At 34.1% G+C, this 16,522-nt stretch overlaps 1 protein-coding gene across 1 annotated transcript in view; it reads left to right on the top strand.

Annotated features, from left to right (window-relative positions):
* The window catches only part of TMX1 (thioredoxin related transmembrane protein 1), a 43,166-nt gene extending 28,747 nt beyond the window's left edge, over nucleotides 1–14,419 (top strand). Inside the window, exons 3-8 of the mRNA XM_069082240.1 lie at nucleotides 4,133–4,178; nucleotides 9,542–9,670; nucleotides 10,532–10,577; nucleotides 10,674–10,775; nucleotides 10,890–10,959; nucleotides 12,311–14,419. Coding sequence (XP_068938341.1) covers nucleotides 4,133–4,178; nucleotides 9,542–9,670; nucleotides 10,532–10,577; nucleotides 10,674–10,775; nucleotides 10,890–10,959; nucleotides 12,311–12,486 — 569 coding nt within the window. The 3' untranslated portion in view covers nucleotides 12,487–14,419. The remainder of the gene's footprint in view (nucleotides 1–4,132; nucleotides 4,179–9,541; nucleotides 9,671–10,531; nucleotides 10,578–10,673; nucleotides 10,776–10,889; nucleotides 10,960–12,310) is intronic.
* The last annotated feature ends 2,103 nt before the right edge of the window (nucleotides 14,420–16,522 follow it).

Raw genomic sequence — 16,522 nt, 5'->3', positions numbered from 1 at the left:
ATCTAAAAAAAATCATTTACTGTTATCAAGTTGGATTTATATGAGGGATGCAAAGATGGTTTTATACTAGGAAAACAATGAAGATAATTTTGAAAATGAAAACATGTAAAGCCAACAATTTTGTCAGCAGATGTAGAAAAAGACTTTTATACTTTTATACATCTTTGCTAAAAACCCCATAAAACATAAACAAGTATAATTTCTGAAAGTATTTTTTGAGATATTACAAGTTAGCATTACTATATGATAAAAATTGGAAGCTTTTATATACAACAATAGCAAAATCCAGGTGAGAATAATAGAAAAAAAAGGCTTTACTCAAAATAACTGTAATGCATAAAGTATGTGGTATTCAATTTACCAAACAAATATTAAATGTGTGTATATAATTACAACATCCTCCTTAAAGTAATTAAACAAACAGCTGGAATCATTGGAGAGGTATTAAAATGCTCATGTCTTGGCTTTCAATATAATAAAAATGACATCCTACTCAAATTAAGTTCTGTATCAATCAAATTACAATTAGAGAAGACTGACAAGAGGAATAGCCCTTCCAGCCCTCAAATTATAGAGTGATTTTTATGAACTATTTGACTATAATTATAAAATATAAAATTAGGTCAGTAGAATAAACTAAGTTAGGAAGAATAAGAAATAATTTGACATAAGCAGATGTTTAGTAAACCTGAATGCACAAATTATGTGGGGAAGAAATAATTTTTTTTTAAACAATTGCTGGTAAAATGGGAAAGCAATCTGGCAGAAATTAGGTCTAGACCAACAATGAATACCATAAACAAAAACTCGAATGTGCAATAGTAATTTTTAGGATTATAATAAAAAGAAGAGAACCAGGATAGACACTTATCATATCCATATTGAAATGCATTCTTAATCAAAGGATAGACTTCACTATAAAAATGATTACATGAAATTGAAAAACTTCTATACAAATAGAATTAATGGGGCTAAGATAAGAAGGGAGGCAGCTGACTAGAGAAAATTTTTGCATCAAATATTTCTGATAAGGGTCTTATATATGATATATAGACAACTCACAAAAATATACATATGACCAAAAGCCATTCCCCTATAAATAGGCCGAAGGATATGGAAAAATGTTTCTCAAAAGAAAGATTGCAAATTGTCACCAGCTGTATGAAAGAATTCTCCAAATTGCACATACTAATGAAAATTAATATTAATATGTCAATAGTATGTTAATGAAATTAATAATGAAAATTATTAGCGATTTGTAACATTTATATAGCTGTTAATGTCAAAATAATTCAGTCAGTAAACTATATATAAATATTTATATTTATATAGCTGTTAATGTCAAAATAATTAATTCAGTAAACTAGTATTTATAAAGTGCCTATTTGTGCCAATCACTGTTCTGAGTATAAGGGATACAAAGAAGGGCCAAAAAAAAAATCCCTTCTCACAATCTAATGGGATAGACAACATGATAACACCTATGTACAAACAAGGTATGTACATGATAAATTAGGGATATTCTTAGAGGGAGAACACTAAAGAGAAATGGGAAAGTCTTCTTTTGAGGCTTTAAGGAAACAAGGGAAGAAAAGTTTAGTAGACATGGAGGACATGTAGCAATAAATGCTAGATGTCAAAAGATGAAGTGTCATGTGAAAGTAACAGTGAAGTGGCCATGTGCCACTGGATTGCAGGACACTGGTGGGGGAGTGAGGGTTGGGAGGAATGTAAAAAGACCAGAAAGGCATAAAGGGGTCAGGTTATGAGGAGTTTTAAAAGTCAGATAGTGCATTTTATATTTGATTCTGGAGGTGCTAGGGAGACACTGTAGTAAACTATAGTTGAATGAGGGAGGGGAATAATATGATTATACTTGTATTTTTTAATGATTAATATGACAACTGAGTGGAAGTTTGTCTAGACTAGGGAGAGACTTTTAGCAGACAGAGCAGTCAAAAGGCTATTGTAATAGATGAGGTGATGAGGGCCTGTACACACACACATATATACCCTGTGTAAGGTAGAAATGACAGGACTGGACAACTGATTGAATATGAAGGTAAGAGCAAGTAAGGAGTAAAGGATGATACTTAGGTATCAAGCCTGGGTGATTGGAGGATGGCACCCTGGACAATAGTGGGGGCATTAGGAAGGAAGGGATTTAGGGGGAAAATATTGAGTTCTATTTTTTTAGATTGTTGAGTTTGAGGTCTGTAGGACATCTGGTTGAATATGTCTCATAGACTGTTGGAGATGCAATACCTGAGGTCATGAGAGAGGTTAGCTGGACAAGTAGATCTGAGAATCATCTGCATAGAGATGATAATTGAAAGCATGGGAACAAATCCCAGAGTGAAATAGTATAGAGGAAGAAGCAGAGAAGTCCCAAGACTGAACCTTGTGGGACCTCCATGCAAGTGTGACATGAATGAATGTCCACCAAAAAAGACTGAGAAGGAGTGGTTAGAAAGTAGAACTGGGGTAGAATAGTATTATGCAAATTTAGAGAAGAAAGTATTAAGGAGACGAGGGTAATTGACAGCCAAAGTCTGAAGAAATGTAAAGGAAAATGATGATTGCGAAAAGGCCATTAGATTTGACCATTAAGAGATTATTAGTGATTTTGGAGAGACCAGTTTTGGTTGAATGATGAGATCAGAAGCCAGACCGCAAAGATTGAAGGAGAAAATGAGAGAAAAGGAAGTGGAGGCACTTATTGTAGACTGTCTTCTTAAGGAATTTAGACACAAAAGAGAGGAAAGTTAAAAGGAAGTTTTAAAAGGAAGTTAAAAAGCTAAAGGAAGATAGTGGGAGATGGATGGAGGTATATTTAAATTTTGTTTTGTTTTGGGTTTTTTGGATGATAGAGAAGCAATGCACATGTTTTCATGCAATGAGGAAGCAGCCTTATTGGGGAGTGACTGGAAATTAGTGAGAGTAGGGAAGATAGATAAGGCAGTCTTCTATAGAAAGCAGGATGGAATGGGATGACTTATGTATTTAGTGGGATTTGTCATCATACTCATTGATTTCATAAAGATGATTTGAAAAAGAAAATCATAGAGAGGAGTAGTCAGTGTTGGGGCAGTGTGATGCAGTGAATAGAATGCTGTGCCTGGAGTCAGGAGTCAGGAAGATGAGTCTTCTGGAGGTCAGATCTGCACTCAGACACTTAATTGTGTGACCCTGAGCAAGTTACTTAATTGTTTGCCTCAGTTTCCTCATCAGTAAAATGAGCTGGAGAAGAAATGGCAAACCACTCCAGTATATTTACCAAGAAAATCCCAAATGGGATCACATAGAGTCAGATATGACTGAGAACAACTGAAAAAGAAGTCAGTGTTGGAAGGCCTATGGAAATAAAAAACATTAATGCACATTAATGCAAAACTGATTTGATCCAACCTTCTGGAAAGGAATTTGGAATTAAGTTAAGAAAGCGTCTTAAATATTGATATCATTTGGTCCAGAGATCCCATTGCTAGGCATATATACTTCAAGGAGGTTGAATAATAAAAAGAAAGGTAAAATAATAGCTTTAACTTTTTGTGGTATCAAAGACTTGGAAATAAAAATAGATACCCATCATTCGGAAAATGGATAAACTAATTGTGGTACATGAATATAATGGAATATCTCTTTCTTTCGAGAAACAGTGAGTAAAGGTAATCTTGCCAATGCTCGTATGCATTAATTCAAAGTGGAATAAGCAAGAAAACATAGTTACTACAACATAAAGTGAAAGAACAACAAAACAATCAAAACCAAATATATTGAAATTACAATGACCATATTTGGGTTATGAGCTATGAGCTCATAGTCTGAAGAGCTATGAGAAGACATCTCATTCTTTGCAATGGTGAAGAACTGTAGGAATAGAATGTTGCACATACTGTGAGACTTTCTCATTTTTTTTGAATCGCCTTGTTAAATTGTTTTAATTTTTTTCAAAGGAAGGGGAAGGACATAATTGGAAATACAGGTAATGTAATGTATTAAAAAAATCTTTAAAATTTAAGAGACATACTTACAAATTGAAAGTGATACTTATTTAGCCTGGGGAAACCTATTGATGTATCTTTGCCAGAATTTTTTATTATATTTATCAAGCCTTAATATTTATTTACAGGTCTTAGTGGTCGGTTTATCATAACTGCACTTCCCACTATCTACCAGTAAGTACTTGAAGGTGGGGTTTTGTTTTGTTTTGATTAGTCTTATGATTTCATTGGTATAGGGAACTCCCAAATATGGAATCTCACTATCAAGACAAGTTAGCATTTGTTTTACTTCTTCCAGTATAATCTTAGTTTCTTAGAACACTGAAAGGTTAAATTACTTTACTGTGCTTATAGAACTATTATGTGTAAGAGACTTGAATGCAATTCTTTCTGACGCTAAGGCAGTCTATCCACTAGATTACGTTGAAATTTAGGTCTTTGAAATTAGTTCTTGGTTCATGTAATAATAGAGAAGATAGTAAGAGTCTTATTTCAGTAAAGCATGATTCTCTCTTGGGGCCTACTGGTAATTTTGTTAAAAATTTTTTAATCAGATTAACCAGTGGTTAATTAATTGTTATTTTTTTTTATAAAGTCAGCTCCTAGTTTTGTTTATTGAATTTTTTTTAACTTTCAATTTTATTAATCTCTCCTTTGATTTTCAGGATTCCTGTTTGGTGTTTAATTGAGGATTTTAATTTGTTCTTTTTCTAGGTCACTTCATTGATCTGATGTTTCTCTTTTTTATTGATATATGTGTTTAGAATTATAAATTTTCCTCTAAGTAATATTTTGGCTGCAACACACAAATTTTGGCATGTTGTCTCATTGTTATCATAATCTGTATTTATAATCTTACCAGCTCCTGTGGCTTCATCTATCACCTGTATGCAGATGACTCCCAGATTCATATATCTGTCTTTTTCTTTTTCCTGAGCTTTAGTCATACATCATAAACTTCCAACTGGATTTCCAACTGGATACCTTATAAGCATCTCAGACTCCATATGTTCAAAACAGAACTCATATTTTCCTGAAAACCCATTCTTCTTCCTAATTTCCCTATTTCTGGGGAGGAAATGACTATCCAAGTTTTGCAACTTCAGGGTCATCCTTGACTCCTTGTTATACCATACCTCACTTCCCATATCAAATCAGTTGTCAAGTCTTGTCAGTTTTTTCTCTAGAACATTTCTTGCATCTTTTCTCTTCTGCTTACTTATGTCCCTATTATAGTTCAGGTCCTTTATCACTGGTTACCAGTCTTGTTGCAATAGCTGCCTAATTTGTCTCCCTGCCCCCAGTCTCTCCCCCAATAATCTGTCTTTCATATAGCTGCTGGATTGTGTCACTCCATTGCTTAAAAAGCTCCTAGGAACAAATTTAGACTTCTTTGTTTTACAGTTAAAGCCCTTCAAAGTCTTGCTTAATTGCACATTATTTCCTTTCATGCCCTGTGCATTGTAGGCAGACTGGCCTACTTGCTATTCCCATGCATGATGTACTGTCTTCCATCCCCATACCTTTGTTTAGTCCATTCTCCCTGCTTGGAATATACTTCCTCTTCACCTCCATCCCTTAGAATCTCTAGCTTCTCTCATTTGAAAATTAACTGAAATACTACCCCTTAAAACCTATCCTAATTGATCTTGAAATTATTTCAGGGATGGGGAACTTGCAGCATCAAGGGCACGTGTAGCTTTCTAGGTCTTTGGATGCAGCCTTTTGACTGAGTCTGAGTTTTATAAAACAAATCTTTTTATTAAGGGGCTTTATTCTATGAAGTTTGGATTCAGTCAAAGGGCTGCACTTGAGGACCCAGAGGGCCACATGTGGCCTCGATGCCACAGTTTCCTTACTTCTGGATTAGGTGCTAAAATAAATGATATAATCGGTAAGCCCAGTGAGTATTTTATGAGAAGGAAGCAAGCAGCTGATATGAGGTAGAGTAGAAACTCAAAGGATGAAGTAGTAGTTGGAGTGACAAACATTCTAGATTAGATGGTAGCATGAGCAATGGAATTCAAGGTATGTTTGAGTTCAGTATGTTTACCTGTCAAAGAAATGATTATTTTAGCAGTAGTAGTTTATGTTGGAAAGGATATCAACGAATCTGTGTGGTAGGGCATTATCAGTTCTTGAACGTCAGAATGAGTTTAGACTTTGTCCTGTATGCCATAGGTGGCCAACCTCTAGTAGAGGTGAGAGTCTAATCCATGGGTCTCGGTCTCATCTGATCCCCCAGCTTAATTTTAGTTGATCAGCCAGATATGTACTAAGAGGCATTATAATAATCTTTTTACAACTATAATTGTGAAAACATAATAAAATATTCTTTAGTGGCATCCTAAATTACTACAAGATGGGAGTTTCTCCATGAAAGTATCTCTTTTTATCTGCCACACTCATGTGTATTCTCTTGCTGTGTTTCCTAACTTTTTCCCCCTTTCAGTATATTTCAGTCTCTTGTGTATATCATGCTGAATCTATTCCAAAGTCTATATTAGATGGAACTTCACAGTTCATTTACTGTAACATGTACCTATGTAGGTAGATAAGGAAATAAAGTTAGTTTGAAATGACCTCTTTTTGTTGAAAGTATACCATCTTTGTGATCACCATATTCTTTTAATATTAGTAACTTTGTTATCTTACCATGTTTGCTAATCTTTGCGGACACTTCATTATTTTTTAAAAATTAATTCTATTTTCTGTTCATGGAACAAAACAAGCATTTCCATAACAGTACATTAAAAAAGATGATTGCACATGAAACTGCAAATATACCATCTACAACTTGCTATTCCCTCCAAATATGCAACAAAGTCATCATGTAAATTTTTTTTCCCCTTTTTTTCTTCCCTCCCCCTCATCCTGAAGATGGCTACCATTAGACACAAATAGGTATATATGTGTGAAGTTACTCTATACATACTTCTGTTTATCAGTTCTTGCTCTGGATGCAGGTAGTGTCTTTCTTCATATGTTCTTTTTTTTGCCTTTTTTTTTTTTTGGAGGGGAGAGGGCAGGGCATTTGAGGTTAAGTGACTTGCCCAAGGTCACACGGCTAGTAAGTGTTAAGTGTCTGAAGCCAGATTTGAACTCAGGTCCTCCTGACTCCAGAGCTGGTGCTTTATTCACTGCACCACCTAGCCACCCCTCTTCATATGTTCTTTTTTTAAATTTGTATATTTATAATACTCAAAATGACTTAGGTGTTCAGATTTGTTCTTAAAAGAGTATTGCTATTATTGTATACAGTGTTCCCCCTTTTTTTTTTTTTTTAAGCAATCGGGGTTAAGTAACTTGCTCAAGGTTACACGGCCAGTTATTTCTGGGTGTGGTGCTGAGTATCTGAGCCCGGATTTGGTCCAGGTCATCCCGACACTGGAACCAGTGCTCTTACTCACTGAGCCACCTGGCCACCCCTAAGCAATTGGGGTTAAGTAACTTGCTCAAGGTTACACGGCCAGGTGTTTCTGGGTGGGTGCTAAGTGTCTGAGCCCCGGGATTCGATCTCCAGGTCTTCTCAACACTGGAGCTGGTGCTCTTACTCCCTGTGCTACCTGGCCGCCCCTACAGTGTTCTCTTGATTCTGCTCATTTCACTCTTCATTACTTGCAAGTCTTTCCATGCTTTTCTAGGGTCATTGAGCTCATCATTTCTTACAGCACAGTAGTATTTCATCAAAATCATATACCACAACTTTTTCAACTATTCCCCAATTGATGGGAATCTCTGCAGTTTCTAGTTCTTTGCCATCACAAAGAGAACTGCTAACAAATGTCCCATTCACATTCCTCCATCTTATTTTTACTCACTATTTTCTTTCTCAGCCTCTCTTTTTACCCCATCTTTGTTACCTTATCTTTTCTCCCAATATTCCAGCCCCCGGGGCCTCCCCACTTCACTCACTCCTCCAAGAATCCTCTCTGCCCTCCAGTCTCAATCCACACACCTCTTCAAAAGTTTCTGTCTATGCTCTCTCCTCACCCTCCCAAATCTTTCCACAGACCCCTTGAAAAGTCCCTCCCCACCCCATCCCCTAGTTTTCTCACTTCTCTTCTACAGCCTTCCAGATGTACACATTGTTTCCTCTTCATCCCAGATGAGAATAAGGTTCTAAACACCTCACTAGCCTTTCACTGCCACCTGCTTCCTCTGTGCTCATGCCCCATTTTTATAATATAGTTTACTTTCTTTTGCCTTTTCCTATCTACTTTTGTTTTTTAGAATCACCTCATGTTATACAACTCAGCCTCAACCTTTAATTCAAAATACATTAGTAATGGTGACAGTTTTAAGAATACTGATAGCATGTTCATATATAATAACTAAACAGAATCTTAGAGTTCCTAAGCAGCTTTGCTTAGTCATTTTTATTTTGTTTTATTTTACTTTTAGCAACTTATTATTATAATCAAGTTTTAATCCTGAGTTATGAGTATTGTTGCTGTAGGCCTCTGGTTGTCCTTTACTATTATTTTTCTGAATTCACTCCAGGGACTCAACCTCAGGGACTCCTCCACACTGTCTTGAAAATGTTCTTACTCCCTCTGGTGCCACACTCACCAGGCATGTGCTCGCTTCTGCTTGTCCACAGCCACAGCCTGACATCACTTCTGGTCAGCACTGCTAGTTCTGGCCCTTGGAAACAGTAGGGGTCCTTCAGTCTTCCCTCAGTCAACCCATTTGTTGACCCATAAATGAAAGTGTGTGAGATAAAAGTTTATGAGGTGAAAGTGCCTGAGGCTGTGAGGCAAAAGTTTATGAGGTAAAATTTCTTGAGGTAGTGAATGAGGTGAAAATTGGGGTGAAATTTCTTGAGGCCTTGTCTGCTTCCTAACAGAGCTGCCCCAGGGTCTGCTCTTGGTTGATTCAGTGTAGTCAGCCTGTAGATGTCTGTACTTTACTCAGGCCAAACCTCAGCCCCTGGGGACCCTCTCTTTCCTGAGGTCCTTTCAAGTTGTCTTAGAAGGACAATTGCTTTACCCCTTTATTTTTGCTGCTTTATGTTCAATTCTAATTTTTCCTCAGTCTCTCTCACTTGATTTACATTCATTTTCTGTAAGTTTGTGGGGAAAATCTAGAGAGCCTAGAAATTTCAGACCTACTTTGCCATTATCCCAAAATACCCCTGATTTTGTTATTTTGATTACTAGCTAGTAGCTTATTCACTTCTCATAAGTTTATTCATGAATTATTTAATTTAAATCTTCTATAAATTTGATACTCAAATATTTTGTTCCCATAATGCATAATATTCATAATTTTATTGTCTAAAGAAAAGCTAATGTAATGGTATTGAAGTCTTCAACTTAAGAAGAAAGTTATATTGCTCCTCATTTATATTTTGGACTAGAATGTCCAAGTGAAAATGATTGATGTTATATATTTTATGTACTACAACTAAGTCTGAATTAAATATAGAAGCAAGTATAATTTTAACTCTTTACTTGAGACATTACTTTTTCTGTATATATCACCTGCACTTTATGATTTGGAGTCTGATATCCTCTTTTTCTTTTTTTACATAGCTGTAGAGATGGAGAATTTAGAAGATATCAAGGCCCCAGGACTAAAGAGGACTTCATAAATTTCATAAATGACAAACAGTGGAAAAGTATTGAACCTGTTTCTTCATGGTTTGGGCCAGGTTCTTTTCTGTAAGCATTTTTGAATTTTTGTCCCTTCCTTTAAAATTTTAGTTTAAGTCTTAGGCTTCTAAAATTTTTTCCCCTTTGCAGCCCTACTGCATAGAGGACTTGGACAAATCAGTTGATGAAATAGAAAAAAAAATGAACATTCTCTAAAAGTGACTTGCTTTGTTTTTAGAAACAGCCAAAAAAAGTGCCTTTGTGATAAACCACATTGGGGAGGGGTGAGTGTGCAGCATAATTTAGAAAGTTGTAAAGTGTTTTTATTATAATGCCATGATGTAGAACAATCAGATTGCTTTTCACTAAAAGAGTAAATAATTTGAGGGGAGGGGAGTAGGGAGTAGCCTAAAGTAATTTTGAAACATGAACTACTCTGGGGATATAATTTGGCCTGAGTGTGAAGGCTCATTGTATATCCTATGAGTCTGCTACTGATGTTATTGTGATTTGACATGGTGAAAACAAGGAATATTATTAACAAAATAGGAAAAACTATGTTTTTAAAATCTTCAATTCTCTGGGGTTTGGGGAGAGAGAAAATGTATAAACTTTGATGAAGTCTTAGAAATATTCACATATACACACATACATGTATATATGTGTATATGCACACATATTTGTCTTGGATTAAAAATATGCAAAAAATGACTCAAAGGAGCAACTTACAGAGCAAACAAATTTTTATATTTAGGAGAAGGAAGATATGGTCAAAAGAAATCAGTAGCTATCTGTTCAGGGTATGGAGAAATCGGGTAGTAACAGTTTGTAAATAACTATATGTCCATCTATAGGCAGTTCTGTTTCAGTATAAATTCAATGGACTCACCAACCTTGTTATATTTTCTAATTATGTATCTCTTATTTTAGGATGAGCAGTATGTCAGCTCTTTTTCAACTATCTATGTGGATTAGGGTATGGACTTAAGTCTTGTTCCAACTTTAAACATTTTGCTATTATGTTTAAATGACCAGTTTCTTAGATTACTCTTTTATTTTCTTTAAAATTTAGACTTGCCATAACTATTTTACAGAAGACCTTAAAATACCAGTTTGGGGATCCTATGCAATTTTTGCCGTAGCAACTCTATTCTCAGGTCTAATACTAGGACTTGTAAGTATGCCTTTTCTTATTTTTAGGGAAATGAATTTATAGAATTTTTATGAAATAGATCTTGAGTTATATATGACTAGACACTCTGATTTCTCCCATTATTTCTGGTTACAGATTATGGTATTTGTAGCAGACTTCCTTTGTCCTTCAAAAAGAAGTAAACCACAGCAATATCCTTATTCAAGTAAGTACATTTTTAGATTAAACTTTTTGTGAGTTTTGTGATGTCCTATTAATTAATTGACATTCTAAGGTATCGCAAAATCCTAGGGTGGAAATATTTATCTGAAGTCTAGCATTAAAAAGGGGGAAAGTATACCTTGCCAAAAATCTCCTCTTCAGCCATTGTCTTTTTCTTAGCTTATAGAACTTCACTAGGGACCTGAAGAAAGAACTCATCCTCCAGGTGACCGATGCCTTTTTGCTCTTAGAGATGATGACTTGGCACAAGGGTTGTTGCTGTCTTTGGTTACTTAATAGTTCTGGGTTCAACACTTTTGATGAATCATTGACCAGCTGTACTGTGTCCAGAGGGTATATAAGCCAACATGTCACATTAGAATTGGGTAAAGGAACTGGAATTAATTTGGAGAAGAGAAAGTGTCACACGGTATTTTTTTCTGATATTTGAAGGATTGTCATGTGAAAGAGGGACCTAAACTTCCCTTTTATCCTAGAATATAGAACTAGGCTTAAGAGGTAAAAGTTAAAAGGAAGAAGATTTCAACTCAAGTCATGAAGAAAAACTTTCTTACAATTTACATTTATTAAAATATGGAATTGACTGTGTCAAGAAAATTTTATTATGATTCTAACTGTGCTTGTTATCCTGACACTGTGGCAGATAAAGAGTTCTCCATCTTTGAATATCTTTAAGCAGAAACTGAATGACTACTTGGAATATTATAGTTTGCAAAGCTAGTGATCAGTATTCTAGGATGTACCAGTTCTTCCAGTACACCATGAAAATGAGAATCTTACTTTACTTCTTCCTTCTTACGCTATCTACTGTTACATCTCATGATGTGCTTAAATAAACATCCAAAGAGTTTATAATAACTAATTGTTGTTGGAAGTCTAAGCTCTTGATGATAGTTGTTGAGATAATATAATTGCTTATAAATTTTTACTTTGAAGATCTCTAAATTGTTAAGTAAACTTTCTTAAACTTCATTAGACGACTTTTTTTTTTTTTAAAGCAATCAGGGTTAAGTAACTTGCTCAAGGTTACACGGCCAGTTATTTCTGGGTATGGTGCTAAGTATCTGAGCCCAGATTTGATCCTTAGGTCATCCCGACACTGGGGCCGGTGCTCTTACTCGCTGAGCCACCTGGCTGCCCCTAAGCAATTGGGGTTAAGTAACTTGCTCAAGATTACACGGCCAGGTGTTTCTGGGTGGGTGCTAAGTGTCTGAGCCTGGATTCGATCCCCAGGTCATCCCGACACTGGGGCTGGTGCTCTTACTTGCTGTGCTACCTGGCCGCCCCTTCATTAAACTTCATAAACTAATTGTGTATGCCTTTTTTTCTTTAAGAAAAACCACTGCCAGAATCTGCCCATCTTTTGAAAAAATTGAAACAAGAAGAGGAAGATGAAGAAGATCATTCAGATGATGAATTAGAGAACAAAAATCCATCAAAAAAAGACTTTTCACAGACTGCAATGAGACAACGCATTGTCAGTCCTCTTTCAAAAGTGGATAAATCTTAGTTCTTAGTTAATTTTAAAGTTATTATTTTGATAAAAGTATGAAGAATGATAATCTAACCTTTTGGTTTGAAATAACTTGACTTGTACATTGTAGCAGTTAGTTATTTTTTCAATAAACTCAACAGTTTACTTTATTTAAAAATAGTATTAGCATCTGGAATAGAATCCTGAAATAGACTTTAAAAACAGTCTGGTGGCTCAACCAGTTCCTTAAAGTAGAAGAATCTAGTGTCAAACAATAAGATAGGATGTCTTTTTTTCTTTAATTATAACTTGTTTACTCTTTTGGGGAATTTGAAGAGTTTATATTAATTGGTTTATTCTAGAAAAAACGTTTTTTATTTATAAAAAAACTTCTGTTTTTACTCTTGGAAAAAATTAAGGAAAACTCTTCACCTTAAGTGAGAATTTTTCTTGGTATCTTGTAAAGAAAATATATTTCTCAGTAAAATTTTATCTTTTGTAGTGATGTAGGCCAAATTTCCCCCTTGTCTGTATTAATGTTGTTAATAAAAATGATCGTTTTTAACTATACTACTTCCTACACATGGTAACAATTAATAATAGAAACTTAGAAATCATAAATTCCTTTGTTGTAATGTCTTAATTTCACCTAAGGTCAGCAATCATGGCTTTTTTTTTTTTGTTGTTATTTTCTGTAGTTAAAATACTCCTTCTGCTTTTCTTTAAATACACATTTTCTTACATTCCAAATTATATTTTAGCTTGATTACTCAGGATTAAATTTATTTCATTTCCCTGTTACCTTAAAGATCCATTTTCTTAGTCTATGATCTTATCTTTCTGAGATGTAGGAAAATATTTTTCATATTATTTGGGATTTAAACTTATTGTAAAAGAAAAACAATTTTTTGAATTTTAGATAATTCAGGAATTAACGCGGATAAGGCTTTTTATAAATTTCCTTTAAAAAGGAAATTAACTTTCTTTTGTGTAAATGAAGATATTAAAATATGCATAAAATTTTAGCATTGTCTATTGATAATTGAAATCACTCAAGTAATTCTGTTTGCATCTTGTCATTACTATGCTTTTCATTTAAATTACTTTTGATGAAAAAATAAAAATTGCTGATAATTTGGTATCTGAACTACTCTGGGGCAGACAAAATTTTTAACTATTCAGAAAATATTTTTTAACATCTATTTTAAAATTTGTATTTAGTGGTAACTAGCAGGAAAAAACCCCAATCCCAAGGTTCACTACTCAGATTGGAAAAAGACTTTTTACCTCTAGTAATTTTGATATATTTTTGTCTTCATTAAAGAAAGTTCCTAATTCATTTTTGCCAAATTTAATATATATTGTCATAGAATTTTTAAAATAACGTTTCCAAGTTTTTGAAAAAAGCAACATTCCATCTTTTACTATCTTGACAATTTATTATGAAAGTAGTTACTTAACATGATTGGAGAATCATAGGTACACATATATGTATGTGTATATCTGTATATATGTGTGTGTATACCTATACAAACATAAATACATACATACACATATGTTTATACCTTGGAGAGTTAGTACCTAGAAAATGTGACTTGAAAGGGAAACAAAGATACAGGGAAGACCAAAACTTATGATAAGCCACCAGAGAAAAAATACCTTAGATCTCTTTCAAAACAGTTTTCCTTTTTCTATTCTTACAGGATCTTCTTCCTCTAGATACTGCTGACATGAGCCCACTAACTTTTTGTTTAATATTCTTTAAAAGAATTTTCTTTAAAAATAATGAATATTCTCAAACTAAAGCCTCCTGAATTTCAAGAATGACCTAACATTTGGTGTGACTCTGTATTTAAAAATTTGTTAAAAAAAAATTCTGTAAATTTTTCTAAACATTTTACTAACGAAATATGAAGCTACTTTTTACTTGTATATTAAAACAAAATAAAGCTAATTGATTTGTAAGAAATGTTTAAAGGAATACTTGAATACATTTAAATGTATTGCTTTCTGGGGGAGGGGATTTTTTTTAAAATTACATTACATAATTTTATTTTTCTTTCTAAACCATATTGTTTTTAATGATGCCCTGTGGAAGGGTGAAAAATATATAGTTAAGTCTTTACATTATAATGGACACAATCATCATGATTGCTATGGAATGGGAATAGTTTTATTTTTCTTGATCCTGTCCCAGCTAAGAAAAAAACTTCACAGCAGACCATGATTTTTAAAAGCTATGTTCTCTGATATTTTATATTTTCCAGATAATTTTATGTTAACTGCATCATCTTAATGTTTTTCAATTAAGTTTAATTTCATTTTAACAAAGATTTGCCTTCTCCTCACCCTCCATTGACAAGAGAAGTTAAAACAAAAACCATTTTACAAACATGTATAGTCAAGCAAAAAAAATTCCCTAATTGGCCATGTCAAAAAATTAAAAACAAAACAAAACAAAACACCTGAATCTGCCTCTGAATATGTATCACCACCTTATCCAGAAGTATATAGCAATGTGTCATCATGATTCCTCTGGAATTGTGACTGGTCTTTGTGTTTATCAGTTCCCTAAATTTTTCAGAGTTCTTTCTTTTGACAGTGTTATTCTTACTCTATAAATTGTTTTCCTAATGCTTCTCACTTTACTCCAACAGTTCATACAAGTTTCCATAGATTTCTCTCAAGCCATTCACATCATCATTTCTTTTTATCTATTTATTATTTAATTTTTCCCAGTTACATGTAAAAACAATTTTTTTACGTTTGTTTTTAAAACATTGAGTTCCAAATTCTCTCCCTCCCTCCTTACTCAAAATATTCTTCAATTTGTATTCAGATATCATCGGTATTTTCTCTGGGAATGGATAGCATTTTCCATTAAGTCCTTCAGAGTTGTCATGGATTGTTGTATTGCCAAGAATAGCTAAGTAATTTACAGCTAGCTGATCATTTTACAATATTGCTATTACTTTGTATCCAATACATTTCACTTTGCATCAATCCATGCAAGTCTTCAGGTTTTTCTGAGAGCATCCTGCTCATCATTTCTTATAAGTACAATAATATTTCATCATAATTACATGTCACATCTTGTTCAGCCATTCCCCAATTTCTGGTCATCCCCTCAATTTCTAATTCTTTACCCTCAGAAAAGAGCTAATATAAATATTTTTGTACATATAAGTCTTTTTTCCTAATTTTTAAATCTTTTATATAGACCTAATATTGGTATTGCTAGGTCAGAGGGTATGCGTGGGCTTTTTTAGCCCTTTAGGCATAGTTACAAATTGCTTTATGGAATGATTGAATCAGTTCACAACTCCAACAGTACATTAATGTCTTATTTTTTCCCCACATCCCCTCCAACCTTTTCTGTCCTATTAGCTGATCTAATAGATATGAAGTGATACCTCAGAATTGTTTTAATTTACATTTCTCCACTTGATAAGGAGAATATTTTTTCATATGTCTATAGATAGCTTTAATTGCTTCATCTGAAAACTGATTATATCTTTTGATCATTTATCAGTTGGGGAATGGCTCTTATTTTGATAAATTTCACACAGTTCTCTATGTGTTAGAGAAATGAGACCTTTTTCTGAGAAACTTGCTTCAAAATTTTTTTTCACAGTTACTATTGCTGACTTTTTCTCTCCATCTTATTTCTCCTACCCCTGTCCCTCCTCAACAGTGTTTTGCTTCTCACTACCCCTTTTCCCTGTCTGCTATCCCTTGTATCACCCCATCTACTTCCCCTTCTTTTTTCCTGTAAGGTTTGATAGATTTCTATACCCCTTTGCCTGTATAGCTTATTTCCCCAGTTACATGTAAAAACAATTTTTAACATGCGTTTTTAAAACTTCTAAATTCTAAATTCTCTCCCTCTCTCCTCACCCCCTTCATTGAGAAGACAAGCAATATATGTCTAGTCATGCAAAACACTTCCATAATAGTCATGTTGTGAAAGACTATCTTTATTTCCCTCCATCCTAGCCACCTCCCATTTGTTTTGTTCTCTCCTTTCATCCTGTCCCTCCTCAAGTGTTTGCTTCTGATTACCCCCTCCTCT

Source organism: Petaurus breviceps, unplaced genomic scaffold, assembly GCF_028583685.1.
Source record: "Petaurus breviceps papuanus isolate PSGF00001 unplaced genomic scaffold, PetGlider_PUasm1.0 164, whole genome shotgun sequence".
NCBI lineage: Eukaryota > Metazoa > Chordata > Mammalia > Diprotodontia > Petauridae > Petaurus > Petaurus breviceps.
The sequence above is the reverse complement of the archived record's forward strand: the minus strand, read 5'-3'. Positions and strand labels throughout refer to the sequence as shown.